This window comes from Paramisgurnus dabryanus, chromosome 3, assembly GCF_030506205.2.
Source record: "Paramisgurnus dabryanus chromosome 3, PD_genome_1.1, whole genome shotgun sequence".
Classification (NCBI taxonomy): Eukaryota; Metazoa; Chordata; class Actinopteri; order Cypriniformes; family Cobitidae; genus Paramisgurnus; species Paramisgurnus dabryanus.
The window spans coordinates 47257424-47276789 of NC_133339.1; the positions used below are offsets into that span (position 1 = coordinate 47257424).

General features: G+C 38.1%; 1 protein-coding gene across 3 annotated transcripts in view; it reads right to left on the bottom strand.

The window, feature by feature from the left end:
- Positions 1 to 19366, bottom strand: part of tom1l2a (target of myb1 like 2 membrane trafficking protein a) — a 35104-nt gene that overhangs the window by 15035 nt on the left and 703 nt on the right. For all 3 annotated transcript variants that reach the window (XM_065263408.2, XM_065263409.2, XM_065263410.2), the window contains exons 2-10: positions 7772 to 7856; positions 6713 to 6791; positions 6383 to 6532; positions 5496 to 5630; positions 5255 to 5419; positions 4238 to 4354; positions 3082 to 3215; positions 2831 to 2873; positions 1987 to 2149 (exon numbers count right to left, since the gene is read on the bottom strand). In XM_065263408.2, the coding sequence (XP_065119480.1) occupies positions 1987 to 2149; positions 2831 to 2873; positions 3082 to 3215; positions 4238 to 4354; positions 5255 to 5419; positions 5496 to 5630; positions 6383 to 6532; positions 6713 to 6791; positions 7772 to 7856 (1071 nt within the window). The remainder of the gene's footprint in view (positions 1 to 1986; positions 2150 to 2830; positions 2874 to 3081; positions 3216 to 4237; positions 4355 to 5254; positions 5420 to 5495; positions 5631 to 6382; positions 6533 to 6712; positions 6792 to 7771; positions 7857 to 19366) is intronic.

The following is a 19366-nucleotide window of genomic DNA, read 5'->3' on the forward strand; positions in this document are numbered from 1 at the left end:
TAAGTTTCAAAACAGTCATTTAAGAGTCAAATGCACACAGCCTGCTTGAAGTAGCTGTGAGTTAAAACGGTTTGTTTGTACTTCTGTAAAGTCGCTATTTCAGGAATACACAGTCGCTGCCTTCAGTCTCCACCCTGAGCATCTCACCCCGTTTTTGCCAAACAAACCCCTAAGGAATATCACACCATGTGAGAAAATGCTGTTCAATTGATGGATGTCAAGAAACTAAATTATTGCACAGGCTTTAAAAAAACATTAATATATGAGAACAATGGCTAATGTTTATTTATTCAAAAATTCCTCAACAATTAGTTCTCAATTAGACTTTAGCGTCTGTTCTAAACATTTCACAAATGACTGCTTTGGAAATGCTGGTTTCTCCAAGAATCTACTCAAAGATGTGGCAGTCCTTGCTTTGTTGGGTCCGACCTCAAATCCACAACCCGTAAGTAAACACATTTTAAGTAGGGCTGCACGATGCGTTGCACGCGATTGCCACGCGCATCTCGTTGATTAGTAGTAAAGCAGCTGATGGTGATTTACTACTAATCAATCAAATAGTAAAATTATGGAGCCAGAGAAAACAAAACATTTCAAATTATATATTGTAAACAGTTATGCAATGCTAACGAGATGCTAACGTGTTGCATACTAGATGCTTACGTGTTGTTTTGTAACCTTAAAGGTTCTGGTAGAATATCTGTTGGAAATCAGATGTTGTTTGTTTTCTTAAGTTGGTGTCTGTTTGTTTATTGAGTTAAACATGGTAAGGTTAAAATGTCTTCATCTCTGTGTCTGTTGGTTTACTAACCTAACATTTAGTGTGCAGAAACACTTACGCCCCATTCAGACAGCCAACGACAAGCAGTAGCAGAGTGACGCGATCTCATTCGTTTCAATGGAAACCTGGCGACTTCTGGCGACACGAGCGAAAGTGAGCGTTGGCGAGCGTATGGGTGTGTCCAGCGACGCGAGAAAGTTAAGAAAAGTTTAACTTTATGCAAATGTCGAGCGACTTTCGGAAGCGACTACCAATGAGAACAAAGCAGTGGAGTTCACGTCATCCTTCTCTTGTCAGTTACTGGCGTGGATGGTACTCATTTGTTTATGACAAGCAGATTTGGAAACGCCTCATTGAAAGAGACGAGCGACACACAGCGATAACGTCGCTGGCTGTCTGAACGAGGGGTTAGTGTACCTTCATGGTAACATTATTTCAACTGCATATTTCAATCATAAAACAACAGGTCTATGAGAAGAGAGGCTCATGAATATTACTTATTACAGGCCAAAACGACCTGTTCTTAGCAGAGCTTATGAAAGAGGAGCTGTAAAAATATATAGAGATTGTTTTTGGTACTTAAACTGCAAATATATATTCTTAAGGACATCATAACCTAAAATAAAACTCTAGAAAGCTTAGAAATATGGGACCTTTAACGGTGTTGCGCTAACTAAGCTAAATTAAAGAGTTCAACCAATTATCCAATATGAACAAACTGTTGTTAAATAATTACTCTACTTTCATAAAAGAAAAATCCCAATAATTTACTCACCCCCATGTCATCCAAGATGTTTATGTCTTTCTTTTTTCAGTCCAAAAGAAAAATTTTTTTTGGAGAAAAACTTTCCAGGATTTTTCTTCATATAGTTGACTGTAGTGGAATTCAAATGCAGTTTCAAAGGGCTCTAAACGATCCCAATAAATGTTAAACGATAAAGGGTCGTATCTATTTTTCACCAAAAAATAAAATATGTACTTTTTAATCATAACTTTTCGTCTTGTACTAGCTGTGTGATATGCCAGCACCACTTTTATGCATTACCTAATCACTTAATTTCTTCTCGACTGAACAAAGAAATACAAAAATCTTGGATGACTTGGGGGTGAGTAAATTCAGATTATCAACACTTTTAGTGTGTAAAATGTAGTGCTATTACTTTATTAAAAGGCCGAATGTGTTTATGTATGTGTATGATTCTCACCGAGTCCTGCCAGCTGTGTGGAAAGAGATGCAGCAGCATCAGGTGGCTGCAGGGTGGCTGCAGGTGTATGAGCGGATGTAGAGATGACCCGAGGAGTGACCACAGCTGGAGAACCAGGACCCAAATCGATCAGATTATCCTCCTCTGATGCCGCATTCAGAACCTGGGCACAAACACACAAACCTATTTAAACTTCCTGTTATACATATTTATAAATATATTACTACTAAATACATAATGAATTAACATTATGCAGTTTTGTTGTTTACATAGAATTTATTTCGTTAAAATTATAGTAAGTGCAATTTAAAGTATAAAACTACATATATAACAATTCCTAAGATATTATCTAAAAGTTAAATGTATTATTCAAAAATGAATGTTATAGCAAAAATTCATAATACACAATCGCACATTCACATACATGGGTAAAGATTATACTTTTTAAAACTGAAAAGCCACAGCCTCTGCTATAATAGTTTTAAACATACTTGCAAATAGACAGCTGCTACAGTCTATGTGTGTTTGGAAAAAAGCAAGAAAGAGGAAAAAAGCATGTGTATTTCTAAGGTCTAGAGGTCTACAGCCATCACCACACCAGTATTATCTATACAACAAAACTCATCATACTTGCCTCTCTCAGCTAAGCAACACGCAAACAATGAAATAAATGAAAGAAAAAAACATTCACAGATGAGCATGCGTGTATTAGTAAATGAGACAAACATGAGCCATTAATGAAACAGCAATAATATAGTCAACAAAAATGACAGGCAAGTTAAAAGAATTTAATTCTCACAGAATATGCGACAGTACTAACGCAATACTGCGGTGTCAAACTCACCCCGTTGTTCTGCGCCGCTCTGCCTACCCTGAATCTCTCATACCTGTGAGAACAAAGCGCTGATGAAATATCAAACATCAAGATGAAAGAAATGTGCTTTCGGGCCCTGTGCGTTCCCTGTAGTTCTGCAACAGAAATCAAAGGGAACGCAAGGTGCAAAACATTCAAGTCAAAAAGGCTTTTCTGAGAGCTGTCAGAAAAAAAACATTAATGATGGAAAGTGTTAAATTATGTTAGACAGCTTCTCTCACCTCTCGTAGCGCAGGAAGATGTTGTTTAAATCATCGTTGGCGTGCAGCAGCTCTTCAGTGACCTCCTCGTTGGATACGCGAGAGATGAGCTCCACTACCCTGTGCTGCATGGCTCGACATGTCCGGTTCAACTCCTGATCACACACAACACAGACACATCATGATCTTTACATCTGATCCTAATATCATTTACTGTATCATTACAAACCCATGTGACTTTGTTTAGGGGAAATTACAGTGAATATTAAGTCTTTTTATCATAATATACATTAATGGGGATTCAAAATAACACAAATGTTTTATTCATATTTATTATTATTATTAATATTTTTCAAATATCCAAATAATATATGTAAACCCTGGACCACAAAACCAGTCATAAGGGTCAATTTGGTTTTAAAATTGAAATGTACATCATCTGAAAGCTAAATAAATAAGATTTCCATTGATGTATGGTTTAGGATAGTACAATATTTGGCCGAAATATTGAGAAAATCACCATTAGAGTTGTCTAAATCAGTGCTTCCCAATCCTGGTCCTCGAGCACCCCCTCCCAAAACGTTTTAGATGTCTCCTTATTTAACACACCTGATTTAACTCATCAGCTTGTTAGGGAGACATTTTTACCATTTTGGAAGGAGGCTGATCAGTTAAATCAGGTGTATGCACAATGCACAAAAAGTGGCGCAAAAGAAGGGGATACCCAGTGCATTGCAAGTGATCTACACTGCAGGAACGGGGCTTTTGCTTCTTTTTAGGGTATTGCACACCGAAGAGCCACAAAATGTAAAATATGTAATGCATAGATGCGGTGTCCGACCCCCTTAGCCTAATGTGTGTGGACTGGATCTGAATAAACAAAAAATTTATCTGATGTTGTGATATGATTGTTGTGATATTCAAACATATATGGGCTTTTAGATCATGCATCTTAAATAGGCGAAATTAAGAGTAGTAAATTGACGTCTGCCTATGCAGCCTACCAGATGTCGCTCCAAGGGTTAAGAATCACTGTACTAAACCATCCTAAAATTTCTGTTTGCCCATTTGTCACTTTGATTTATTAGAAGGCGGCAGGAAACGATGCAGCACAAATGTGGGAAAGGCATCTGGAAAGGCCGGAAGTTGGACCAAATGGGCTTAGTAAGACTGAGACCTGGAGCAGTTCAAGATCAGATGCCTCCTCTTGCCCTGGCACCATCTCCGTCAGCATCTCCGACATCACTTTAATGTTGCCACGCACAATATCCAGCTCACTTCTCAGCCTGGCGATCTGTTCACAAATAAACAAAATACTTGCAAATCAAAGTAAAACATAAACAAATACAGCTGCTTTCCTGACAGAACATTATCCGAAAGTTTAAAAAAAACTAAACCTCAAGTCAAAACTTTAGAATTAAAAGATAAGAAAAGCTGAGACAGGAAAATTAGATTTAGCCCCTTATGCAATCTGTGATACATATGTCCATCATCTTTCAGATGAACACATTTGGAGTTATTTTAGTAAATGTCCTTGCTCTTCCAAGTTTATAATATACTAGTCAACATTTGAAGTGGATCAAAAAAGTTTATCAAAGTTGTCCTGAGACAAGAATGGGTATTAGGGATTGGTTTTATGTCAACTTTTTTGAATGGTTTTGATCCACTTCGAATGTTGACTAGTGTAGTACAAAACAGGGATCATGGAATAACTTCTTCATCCTTCAAAGAGGTAATCCACATGGCTCCAAGGGGTTAATAAAAGTATTTTGCGGGTAATCGATGTGATTTTGTATGAAAAATATTACGATTTCAAACTTTAACATTATAATAACTAGCTTCTGCATTTAGAAAAATACATGTCTAGCACCCCCGAGTGGCCAAAAAGTTCCATGGTGTGCCTTTAAGGGATTTTTATTCAAAATTTGTCGTTTTCATTACTCCTTTTTGATGCAATACTTCACAATGCGCATAAAACCATGTGAATGGAAACATGGCTACTGTTGCTCTAGTCAGCTGCTTACATACACATATTTCAAAACATATATGTACTTTCTAATGCAAAAGTTGTTTCAAAACGTATGCTACTGTGTTTATGCTAACACTAAACTATTAAAGCTGGTTTTGAAACACAGCCTTATTTTTGCTCATCCTCTTAGCAAATATTTGAATGGTAACTATAAGTGACAGTGACCTGCTCTGGGTTGGCTGTAATTGGACCCGATACAGTCGGGATCTGGGTGGGGTTAAAGTTGTTGGTTGCAGCAGCAGCTGCAGGTTTAGGAGCTGTCTGAGATGCTGTCTGGGGCTGGGAAGGTGCTTTGTACTTGTGTGTGCCTGGATCCACCTCTGGGACACCCTAAAATAACACATAAGACAAATTGAAGGAAAATAAAGGAAAACATGCAAGGTATGTTGTCTAAAATGTTTCTCACCCGCTGCGGTGTGTGGATAGGTGACAGAGCGTCCAGGTCTGCCATGGGAAACTCAATGCCCTTCCTTTTAAGCTCCTCATACATTTGCACGACTCCAGTGAGGTCTGGGCTACTCCTGAACGCATCTGCCCAAGCCTTGGGTAAAACACAATGTCAAGAGATGAGGTCATTTTGCTTCTTACACCCTGTCCTACTTTAATCGCCGTCACTAATGACTGTCCTTTATAAAGTAAATACAGTGGCAGTAATTAGGATCCATGCAGATGGAAAAAGGGGAAAAATGCCAAATTTGGCATAACAGATGCTCTGGCATGTCCAATTGTGGCAGCTGTAGAGCCCTCCAGCTCTGCAATTTAATTACATTTTTGGATTTGTACTGAGATTGTCCCGTGTTCAACCATGCCAAGTTTTGTGAACTTTGAACAGGATTCCCAAAATATATCTCACTTAGTCATCTGAGTCATGCCCAAACATTTCATCCCTTCTTTGCTCGGGTTGCCAAACAAGTAGGCAAATCATAAGTTGTCATTTTAATGGCTATACAGATTGTGGCTTAACATCAAATGGTCGTTCAAAACAAATTTTTCCACAAAAAAATGTAAAAATGTACAAACCTAGAAACAGACAAAAGTTCACTCTAATCAATGGCAGTCACGAGTGTCTAGTTCACTTACAATAGGAGAGCAACAAAACAGGCACGGTTTCACAGGCGGAGCGTAGACCGCATGCGGTGCTCGTGCGTGCATACAAACAAATTATCCGGCCCTCACATGGTGATGTTATGTACCATCCGGCCACCATCTTAAATGAGTTTGACACCCCTGCCCTACACCCATCCTGATGCCAATGCCCACAAAACTGCAATATGTGTTGGTGTTTCAGTTCACCTGGATCAACGACAGCACTTTGTCTTGCACTATGGCTGGAGGGTTGTTTTTAGGAGTTATAATTTTCACCATGACATCTTCAATAAAGTCTCTGTTAGCGACGAGAACATGAAAACGATGGCCGCAGTTCTTCACACAGGTCTCCAGCACCTAGATGACAATAAAGGTCTTTCATTAACACCACAGGTTAAAATAAGCTTGAGCTCAGCCTCTCAATTAATATGTCAGAGACTGAAATAAGATTTTGGTCCCTGATCTTTAACTACAACAGTAGTTTGTTAAAGTAGTGTCTCATATAAACAAACAAAGACATCATGTCCTATCACTCACAGTCAGAGCCAGCATGATTTCCCGAAAGTTCCTGTTGCCATTCAGCCTCTTCTTCACCGCACGCATGGCATCTTTGGGCCTGTGGGTATATACAGCTTAAAAGACTACATTCACTTACAAAAATAAAGTTAAAAAATATTTATGGTAGAAAATGTACAAAATGTCTTCATTGAACATAATCTTTACTTAAAGTCCTAATGATTTTTGGCTTATAAAAGAAAAATTTATATATTTGACCCATACAATGTATTTAAGGCTCTTGCTAAAAATATCCCCATGCTACTTATGACTGGTTTTGTGGTCCAAGGTCACAATTATCAACAATTGTGTTCAAAATAAAGAAACTATTCAGAAAAACATTAGGGTAAATGATGAGATAATTTTCATTTTTAAGTGAACTATCCCTTTAAAGCAAAATTATTCAAACATCAAATTTCTTACAACCATTCAAATCCATACATGACAAATGTAGTAACTTCAATGAAAGGCCTTTATTGTAGGTGCTTTTCGCTACAGAAAATTACTGTTTAAAAAAATACATGCTGTGGTATTCATGATGCCCCATTCATGATGGGAAGTAAGAACAAAATAACAGAACTAAAAAAAAATGTACACACACACACACACACACACACACACACACACGCACAAATCTAAGTAAAAATGAAAATCATTGCTTAAATTCTTACAAACACCCACAACTTTGAATACAACAGGAAAAGGGAGCCTAAACAAAACAGTACACAATAGTCTTTCAGTGTTTTCTCTAATAAACAGAACAGAGATGAGCCTGTGCTGCCAGTTTGGCCTGTGTGTGTGTGTGTGTGGGGGGGGGGGGGGGTGAAGCGTTCCTGCTTGCATAAAGATGTCAGGTCTATTGGAAACATTCAGTGAAGTTTTGAATCATGTATGGCCATTCACCACCAAATGAGCTACAAGAACTCATAAGCAGACAAATCAAAATCCATGAGTGTTTCATGGTACTTTTATTATGCCGTTTGCAACCTTTATGAGTCTTATGAGAGCACACTTGTGTGTTTGTGTATATTGCTTTCTTACCCTTCCTCTGTCTCGTTAATGATGTCACAGATCTCCATGTTAAGGGTCCAGTCTTCATTCTGCAGGGAGCCATCCGTGGCTTTTTCTGTAAGAAGCAAAATCACAAAACTCATCTTTGAGCATCAAAACAGCATATATAAGTTTATTCCTGTGCAAAATCGCTTGCCCTCCAATCAGGCTACCAAAATGTATCTACCCTGCTCAAGTGTTTTTTTATGTTAAAATAGCCCTCTGACAAGATGTCCATTTCAGAAATGGCCCCAAGCCAGTCTGAGTTTGAGACCCCTGCATTAAGCTTTGTTTATACTCGACACGTCCGCATGAGCACGTTGGTGCGCGTGGCAAAAATGACTTCAGCGTGGAGTGGGCGGTCGTGCGTGTTGGTTGAGCGACACCCAATTTCGCGTGGAGTTGTGCACGGCTCCGCATCTGAAAATGACCGACGTCAAGGCAATTCTGGCCGAACAGGCTGGATGAGGAATAAAACACAAACTTTGAGATTTCTGTACTGTTTGTTCAGGTAAACTTTAATAAAATGATCATTTTTAATAAACACATATTTAAAGAGTAACTAAACCCCTGGTCAGAGCCTGACTCCACCCACTGGCAATATTTGAAAAATGCAAGAAAAGTGGGCAGACCCCATCGGAGATAGAGGGGACCAACTGAGCTCGTACCAAGAGTGTGGTGAGATCAAAACAAGGGCGTGGTGAGCTTGAACCTGCTTGCATCACGTCCTACCGCTTACGTCACATAGTACCGCAACATCCAATAGGAATATTCATACGCAGTAGCCACTGTTCAACCTGAAGAGGGCAGCACTCATGATGTTTTTACACCTGCTGTTATTTCTTCATGCATTGACTTCATACCAAAATGTCAAAAAAGTTACTCAAATCAATAAACAGCACTAATAAAGCCCCATTCTTACAGATCATTAACGCAAAACAGTTGGTTTAGGGTTAGGGATTTACGTTTTATTCATGTTGTCATATTTATATATCAAGCTCTAATGTTACAAGCACCAGGGTTGTTCCAGCGGACGACGACTGCTATCCTCTTCTTTGTGTTTGTTTTTGCACTCGATTACTTGAGTCGCCCCTTGTGGTTCAAAGAATCGTGCAACAGCGAGTGCGTCAACTATAAACGCCTCGTCCGTTTGTGAGATGCGTGCACGATCAGCGGAGGCTCGCGTTGCACACCAAAGCGCGACTATAAACAAAGCTTTAGGCTATAGGCCTATGTGGTACCATGCAAAACTCGCCCTTAAAGTGACAGTAGCCCCTAATTTTCAGACCGGAAAAAAAATCCAATCTGTGACTGGAAAAACATTTTAAGATCAAAACTGTGAGTTGTATGACCCATTGAACTACTATTAAATGCTGCGTCAATCCAATGTGGAGATGAACAGGAACAGTTTGCTTGCATGGAAATCCAGAAATAGATATTTAGAAATATTGACTTTTTTATTTGGCCTACTTACATTTATTTAGGGCCACCCAAAATTGAAGAGTGCCTGCCTGAGGGCTACCAAGGATTTCGCTAGCCCTGCTGTTATTTCTTCATGCCTCAAAATAGCTTGAATGCAATGCTGCACCCTTGCGACATTATACATATAAACTAGGGCTGCATGATTATGTCAAAAATCATAATTGTCAATTATTCAAATTGATATTGTAATTGCAATTATTATTGCTGATTAATAGACTTTATATTGAAGTTTTTAAATGTTTTATAACTTTCTACGAAGCAGCTGAATGGTAAATTCTAAATGCATAAAACGAAATAATGTAATGTAAATCACAAATGATTATGGGAGTATCTTTTAGCACACAGAATATACAAGAATTCGACAAATGCTTTGAGCACATTTGCGGTCAGATTTATGAAACATGTGATGAAATTTGTTGTAAATCTATTTCACAATCAGGTGTGATGTAACAAGGGTGTGATTCTTGAATCTCTAGTGATACTAAAGCTTGTAGCTAAAGTACGCTTTTGCACATCTGACAAACATGGTTTAAATGCCCAACAGCTTTAGAATTAATCAACTGTGTCACCCAGTAAAAACGGGTTTATCAACATTTCTTAAAAATAAACAAGCAAGTAGGACTTGGCAACATTTACCAAAATTCATATCTTGGTAACTTTAAGATGAAATGTCAATATACTGTAAAATCTCTCTGCATTTTGGAATAAACGTCTACATGCAAGTCAAAGCTTTATGCGAGTTGTCACGATCACCTTTATTAAGTGAGAATTTTCCTCTCTGTTTGAACATATGCAGCTGCACAACATGTGACCTGGATGAAAAGCTTATGTCTGACCTCGGTGAACATTTCTGACAGAGATTTGGTTGCAATAGAGGGTCATTTCAGCCCATCACTATTATAGATGCTGGGGAAAAAATACTGATTTATTACCAAAACCTCCCAGCAAGTACACAGTTTCCTTGACCTGCCATTACTTTCCTGGTGTCAGGATGAAGGTGAGGTCAGGTGATAAAATAAAGCCATGAAAAGCTGATGTCCGCAAGCTAGCTTCCTCTATATCCAAATCCAAAACAACCCATTTCCTTTCTATCTCAAACCTACAGACTTCAACATATAGGCTAAAATGCTATCTTTAGGGCTCTATCTTACACCCGGCACAATGCAGCGCAATGCGCAACGCAAGTGTTTTTTGCTAGTTTCCACCCTGCGCAATTATAATTTTCACGTTAAGCGCCACGTTGTTTAAATAGCAAATGCATTTTCTGGTCTGAAAACGAGGTGTGTACATTTGTATTGTTGGCGCGTTGCTATTTTAAGGCAACTAAAATAGACTACGCCATTGACCAACAAAAACCTGCTCTAAAGTCTAAAGTCAATGGTGCAATATGTTTTTTGTTATTTAAAGAGCGCATAAGTAATATGCGCCTGGGACGACAACGCGGGTTTGCTTATCACATGAATGCGCAGCAGCACAAAAACGCTTTTATATATGACATATTAAAGGATTGAATGTAAAAGATAATTACTGAGTCTTGGACATAAATCAGGACTAATTATGAGACGTTAGAAGACAAAAAGAGCTGCTTCACCTGCAGCCTGGTAAGTAAATAAATGGTTTGCTTTAAACAAATGCATCTGTTTTTAAATGTTTTTTTTTTTTTTAAATGTAACCTCACGGATTTATTGTATATGATGACTCTGTACCTGTGGATATGGTGAGATGAGAAATATTTTTAAGAAAAAACTGACGTTGTCCAAGTGCTGAAATGTGCGGAGAGCCGTTTGTAAATTCTTTATCTCCTGTTTGTTACAAATAAAGTATTTTTAGAGTACAAACCTTTTCTTACATACTTGTAAATTATTTGATGATATTGGATAACCATACATTTAAAGCAATTAAAAGCCTGCTTTTTTACTTCCATGACTTAAAGAAAACGCGTTTTAAAGGTTTTAATAAAAAAAAACAATTTCAATATAAGTGAAAAACAACAATTTAACATTAATCTTTAACTGGGGGTCTTCTTTCTCCACTTAGTTTTTCAGTTTACAAAGTCTGTCATCTAAATAGGGATTAGACATAGCGCCAGCGCAACTGGCTTTTAAAGGGGATGAGAGCTGAGACTCTCGTTGGTTTATTGCACGTTACGCCCCAAATACTCCCATATACCCATTAAAAAAATTGGACCAACCCTTTTCGACCATGCACTCGGCGCACAAACCATTTTCCCGTCGCTAAATTAGCAAAAGTGGATTCAGACACACCCATTAAGACGTTGCGCTGTGCGCTTTAGACAATGCGCTTAGATCGTTAAAATAGGGCCCATAGACTTGTTTTGTATTGTCAGCACTGAAGCAAAATCTGTAGAATTATGCAGAAGGGATTTTAACATGGTGATGCGTTACATCGAGTCTTAAACTTTCATTGTTTGCTCAAACCATTATCAAATCAACAAAACTATATCTAATAAACAAATAGGCCATGGGATGTGAAGAATTTAAGGAATGACAGGCATTGTAATGACACTAAGCTGAGATTTCTGTGGGGTTTTATGAACACAGACTGTGTGGGCCTGCACATAAAGACTTTTCATATGATCACAGCATCTAAAAATCTAAAACAGCCAACTTTCAGACATTGTTTTAAACTTTAATAAAATTTGTTTTAAATTTAATAAACATAAAATTGAATGTTATATTGCTGAACATAGCCTAACCCTTGTTCCAATTGGCCATTAGTGAACAGTCCTTGCAGATAAAATAAAAGCTGTAGTTGACAAGTAATATGCTTTATGCCCAGCTGCACTACTTCCTGAACTTCAGCAAGCTCCTTGTTTCCTGTCTTCCATTATTGGACAAACTGATTTATCCAGGTCTGCCTGACCTCAGTAGTCACAAACAAACTGATTTATCCAGGTCTGCCTGACCTCAGTAGTCACAACAACAATAATCCGACACACCTGGATTAATCAGTTTGTCCAATAATGGCAGACAGGAAACAAGGAGCTGGCTGAAGTTCAGGAAGTAGTGCAGCTGGGCATAAAGCCTATTACCTGGTTTCTATCACTGAACAGAGCAACCACAGGTAAAACTAACCCAGATCAGTTATCTCTCAACCCACAATACAACTAAGCAGTTTATGTCAATTTTCTGTCTTTTATTTCATACAGAAATTAATACATGCACTGGAATAATTAATTCTAATTGGTTGGTCAAGGCTTTCCAAAGTATTCCCAAATAACAATCACTAAAACCGGTCATCCGAGTCCTGGTACATAGCTCATCCCTCCTTGCTATGCACATGGGTAAAATTATGTTTCATTATAAAGAATAAAAGAACATACATTTGTTTAAGATTAATATATATTTTTTAAACTACACTTAGTTATTCCTTAAAAAACTTTTTGAGTGACATTTTATTTACAAACGAATAAACCAAATTGCATGTTCGTTTTGACTGAACTTTTGCGTCTTATTTTAAAGCAGCTAGAAAACATTTATCCTCATGGAAAGTTTGCATTTGTAACAAATTCGCTAATAAAATATATCAAGTTAATATTTTTTATTAGAGCATTCATTCAGTCTATATTCTAATATATTATAATATAATATTCTATATAAACTATATTCATTGAGTTGAATTAAGAATCAGGTATAAAAACCGAGACGAGAATTGGGATCGAAATCGTATCGAGAATCGAAATCGAATCGATTTGATAGCTTGTGAATCGAAATCGAATTGATCTGGAACATCTGAATCGATACCCAGCCCTATATTTCATGTCCATTTATTTACACATATCATGTCAAGAAGACATGTAATAAGAGGGATAATTTACATCCAGATGGTTGTTATTGCAAAATCGACTCCAAAATAAACTCTAAATAGGCCTAAGTCCCGATCACCCAGTCTAGGTTATTCTCCAATAAAAACAGACAGTACTCTCACTTATTAATGCTGCTATAAATAAACCTAATAGGTCCCAAAAAGATTTAAACTATGCCTTATAAAACACAACCAGACACATGAATCTGAATGGCTGAAAATCAGTTTGACAATGCCAGTAAACTATCTCTCAAAAAAATAACTAGCGTCTGATGCATACAGCAGTTCTAGGGTGGGTGAGGGCTCTTTCTTGTTGTGGTCTTCTGAGCCGCAGGAAATGCTCTATGCTTTATTCATAGCCACAACAGCCTCTTCCATCAAACTAACAGATCTGAAGGGGCAGGGAGGAGACTGCTGCTGTCTGCTCACTCACCAAACATCAAAACAGCCTCATTCCCCATGCAGTTCCCATTCTAACCAGGGCTGTGCAAAAAAATCGTCTGCGATTCTTAGGCGTGTTTCATCAGTAAAGCCGGTTCCTTGATTAGTAGTAAAACGCCATCAGCTGTTTCCATACCTGCAAACTCAGAAGGGCTGAAAAAGGTGACACATTGTATACGCGCCCGCACCCTCCCCCCCCTTACTATTGTTATATAAATATGGTAACAGTTTACAATAAGGTTCATTAGTTAACATTAGTTAGCTACATTAGTTAACATGAACTAATAATGAACTGCATTAATACAGCATTTATTAATCTTTGTTAATGTTAATTTCAACAATTACTAATACTTTATTAAAATCTTGTTAACATTAGTTAATGCACTCTGAACTAACATGAACAAACAATTAAAGCTTAAATTTGTATTAAGTAACATTAACAAAGATGAATAAATACTGTAACAAATGTATTGCTCGTGGTTTGTTCAAGTTAGTTAATACATTAACTAATGTTAACTAATCAACCTTATTGTAAAGTGTTACCAAATATTCTTACATTTAGGCCAATCCTAAAAAAGTTATAATCTAAATATATCAAAAATTCCAGTATAGAGTCCAGTAGGTTGTTACAGTTAATATACAGTAACAGAAATTTGCATATTAAAAACGTGAAGTTGTTCATTTGAAAGATTAATTGAAAACACATGTAGTAGACGTAACACCACTATCTCACATTAAGTGCACTACATTTCTTCAGTCATGCATCCCTCTTTACAGTAAATACATTACAGCATACTTGATTTAATGTGAGGACAGTGAAATTGTACACTTATTATCAATCTTATAATGTACTTAAGTTACTCACGCAATCAGTACAGGACATCGCTGGTTTATTTTGGCTTATAAAGTAAGTTATATCAACCAGCTCAGGTTAGCTGATAAAGTAGCATCAGAGTAAACATTTGTGCTTGCCTTTGAGGTGCGGGATGGCCCTCCTGCAATCGCTCATCACTTTTGTTTTGATTGCAGCATCACATGTTTAACAAAGGGTCCCTTGACAGAAGCAAATGTGATATGCATCCATATGTTTGCGCTTTATCTCTTCTCTCAGACCAGACGCGAACTTTTCTCTACAGTTTATGGCATACGCAGCACGCAGATGTCCCGCTACGGTGGCTCAACGCAAGCCATTCAGCGTTTGACATCAAAGTACCGCGAGACCAGACTTCTCCATATGTATTTGATTCGCTCTCGCAGTATTTTGATATCATAGGATTGCCCTGCGTGGCGCCAGATGAAGTCCCTCAGTTGTGTGTTTGTGCGTACCTCGCGACCACAGATTCTATCCATCTTCACCCTCTGACACTTTCGTCTCGTTTTTATTTGACGAATAAACAATGTAGCGAGTAACGTTAAGTGTCATTTCAAATGTAGTGGAGTAAAGAGTACAAATACCCAATCAAAAATGTAATTGAGTAGAGAGTAAAAGTTGCTTATATTTTTGATACTCAGTACAAAGTACAAAGTAGCAAAAAAAAACCTTAAGTACAGTAACAAAGTACATTTACTACAGTACTTTACACCTCTGCGTGTGATTCACAGAACAAACGCACGCACAGAAAACGCGCTTAACGTTACCCCTTTCTTTCAGATGTGAAATCTATAAATCGCAAATTATCTTGAACTAGTATGCATCTGAACAGTAAGATTTCCACCTTTAAACGATGCCTAATTAATGCCATTGACATATAAAAGAGCGCATGTCAATGTTTAAACCCTTTATGAGCAGCAAGAATGGCTTATATTTTCAAAAACCTGCAGCAATCGGACAAGCAAAAGTGCCTCAAAGTGCCTCAAAACTAACCTCAAAACAAACGTCAGTGTCAGTAGCGGTAGCGTGAAAAGTTTAATCCGCGGGAAAGCTGATGCAGCCAAGGCCTTTTAATAGAAGCTGCTGGCAACGCAAAGACCCGCCCTTCACGTAACCCCATTTGTTCAGCTCCCATCCATTGACCAATCGGCTATCCTAACCTTAACCACACTGTGATGACCTCACGTGATGACCAAAGAGCTTTTATTGTTTTTGTGAAACAGACCGCAGTAGGTTTTTGAAACTCCCGTTTATGGGAAGTTTAGACCCCCCCCCCCAAAAAAAAACAAAAACTCTTCGGATCTACATGATTCACGTGGATGACCTTTTTCAATTCAAAACGGCGATTTTCGCCGAAAAGCGACTAGTTTGCAGGTATGTGTTTCAGATGGAGCGGCATTTACTACACAGAGCCGTAGTTCACTGGCAATCGGGGCAATTTCGCATTAATTATCGCGGACGTATCTCCTGGGATATGTATGCGATGCCCTGATTGTCAGTGAACTACGACTCTGTGTGTAGTAAATGCCGCTCCATCTGAAAACAGCTGATGGAGATTTACTAATAATCACCGAACCGGCATTACTGACGAGGTGCGCATGATCTTGCATGTGATTTATTGTGCAGCCCTAGTTTGTGCTGCTCAGGATACTGAGTTTATTATTGGTTCTCCAACAAATGTTGCCAGTTTATAGTCTAGGGTGACTTGTAGTAAAATTCCTACCTCATCGTTCCTCTAAACAAAACAGTTTCATGCTTTTGCCACCTTGTTAATGCTTCGTAAAAGGCGTATGTGCGCAGGCGTGTAGTGTTTCTTTTCAAAGTAGCATCGCCATCTACTGGCCTGCACATGTAATACATCATCTTAGAACCTTTTTACACCTGGTCACTTCATGTTTTTTCTCTGTTTGGATAATTATCTGATTTGTCAAAACTGTTCCATTTACATCCAACCAAATGTATGAGTCTTGGCAAAATCTTCTACTCCCACACAAATGCAAATACACGGTTCACAAGTTAGCCAGGAACTAGAATTGTTCATACTTGTAGTTCACACGGGGCTTAAGCATTGACGTTTCCTATTCACTTTCAATGGGCAACATCATACGTTGCCAAACTGAATTGTGGATCCGTCTGCACCACGTCACTGTCATTGCTAGCGGCAGAAGTTGAACATTTCAAGCGGCAACGTGTGCATCAGCCAATAAGATCGCCTTATGCAAATAACCTAGGCAGAGACAGCCAATTACGTTTATGGAAGACCGGAGCATGTGTTGCGGCCACTGTTATTGGCTGTTGGCCACACTTCAGACAAGCTTTACGTCAAGCGTTAACCGTTCTGTCCCATGTGAATGTACCGTAAAAATTTTAAAAACTTAAGCATTGTGTGCGTTTTTTCCAACATATGCTTGATGGACCAAGCTCTTTACACTATAAATAATTCCTTGTTGCACTTAAATAACTATTAAGGAGTTGCAATAAATTATAAACAAATATGTTGAATTATTAGAATTAGACATATCATGAAAATATGAGTTTTTTCATGTTAAAGTGCTGTAATTGGCTCCCCAGTGCTTCTATCAATCTAGAAAATGTGATAAAGAACAAACCAGAAACTTACTTTTGGTAAACCATTCTCTGCAAGTATGTGGAAAAAATAGGTATTTGGCTCCCTTTGTGATGTCAGAAGGGGATAATACCGCCCCTTAATCTGCACTATCCAACCACGGCACTGCCATTTAATGCAGAGATCAGCTCATTTGCATTAAAAGGGACACACCCAAACTGGTACATTTTTGCTCACACCTACAAAGTGTCACCCTAACCAAACCAAACATGTCAAGTATGAACACTAACACTTTAGTTAGTAGTAAGTCAGCAAATCAGCATTGGGTTTGGGAACTCAACCTACAGCTTCCTATAAAAAAGCCTCTAGTTAATCTCCTCAAGAAGATTTGTGAGTTGAAGAAGGGCTGTGCAAAGGAAACAAGAAAGAACTGTAAAAAAGAAGTGCAAGAAACACAAACGGAAAGACTGAAGGTACAAACGGAAGAGAAAGCAAAAAAGTGTAAAAATCTCACTGATATATGGACACATCACGCATTGGTTCAGGAGAGCCTGCAGCAGGGCAGACTGAGTGCTCAAGCCCAGTTGGCCCGGCACTGTGAGCGAGAGAGCTCTAGTCTGAATCAGATGGAGGCAACCGGCCGTACCATCCTCTGCCAAACACCACACACACACACATCTGAACAATATACAAAAACCACAACCCAAATCTTTATTCAAAAAAATAGAATGACGTTTTATTAAGCAGACTCAAAAGCTACTTTCGTAGCATTACTAGGTCATTAACTTTGTTTTAAGTTAATGTCTCACTTTCAGTGGGCAGTTTCAGCACTTCAGTCTAAGAGGAGAAAACCACAGACAACATCAGCCTCTCCCAGGACAAACAATGTAATCTTGTAGTCACCACTTTACTTAAGCAATCTTAAAAAACATGCAGCGTGTTGTGCCTTAAACCCTATTCACATAGCACGTTGATACCAGAAAAATCCCAAAACTGCCAGTTGTAGCTGGGATCACTCACATAAAGGGGACCAAGTAACATTGCCGTAACATTTACTGAACACGACAAAAGGCAGGAACAATGCCGCAAGGGGCGTTGGGTGGGTCATGTTGCTAATCGCTGCGATCTTTTCACGTGCCCACCCTCTTGCCATTCCTTGTGACCGGAAGTAAAGAGATATTGTTTCAAAGAGAAAAGGAGATTAGCGTTTTTAAATAAAGATTATGAGGGCACATGAATTTGAAAAATATATGAAGTTCACAACTAACTTAATTAAACTTAATTTCAATTTCATTGTGTCATTAGCAACTTCAAACACAGTTTCCTTAGCTAAATTATATTTAATTAATCCTTATCAGTTACCTAAAACAAGGAAAAAATACAACAAAACAGTAGATTTTATTGGCAATTTGTTTAATAAGGGAGTGTGTTCAATTCCATATTTCTGCTGTGGTACTACTGAAATGTGTATTAAGAAATGTGAACGACCGGTATTAATTAATTTTGGAGCTGGAATGACAAGCCTCTTTCTATTTCAGAGCTCATCCTTCACATTACACAGGAAATGAAACAGGAACAGAAAAATTTGTTTTGTTCATATCACAATTAATGATTAGCTAGCTTCACCCATTTCTTTTACTAAGACTCTTATTTTCACTTCTCACGACGATTTGTCAGCTACAAATAGAAGATATAGCTGATCATACAGAAAGATCTGAGTGATGAGAACGGACAATTACAGACCCATTACATTTACAGAAACATACACATAATAGCTAATCATTAGCATGATTTTTATGGTGCAAAGTCTTTTCCAAACTTAGTGCCCATGAACCAAAGATGGCAGGTCTATGTACATTAAGGGCAACATGGGCAAGCCACCGAGATGTATGGGAAAATCAGATCTCTCCAGATAGACTGTTCTGTCAACTGTTTCAGTTTCACAATTAAATACATGAAAGGCTGGTAAAAACTCCAATGCAAATGACACTTACAGCATCAGTATCAATTACAGACAATTTATACAATGCAGTCTGGCCTTCACATGCTCTTTGGTAGAGCTCATGGAAGCTGCACACACCAAAAAGGTGTTATTTCCTTTAACAACTATCACTGCTTGTAGAAAGCAAGAGAATTTTATGCTATGTGGGATTGAAGAAGCCACTTGTGCACCAGTTTCCAACCCTGCAACGTATGCATCAAGGTATAGATGACACGTGACTAGACAGATCAGTTCACTCGCATCTTTATAAATGATGAATGCCACAGAGTTTAGCTTCTGAAAAGTAAAATCCAGGTTTTTGATTCATAAACCCCAAGTCACAGGTGGCTTTAAGATTCACCATTTATGAATATGCATGTAATCTTCGATGGGAAGTTCTTTTATCAAGAGTTTAGGTTA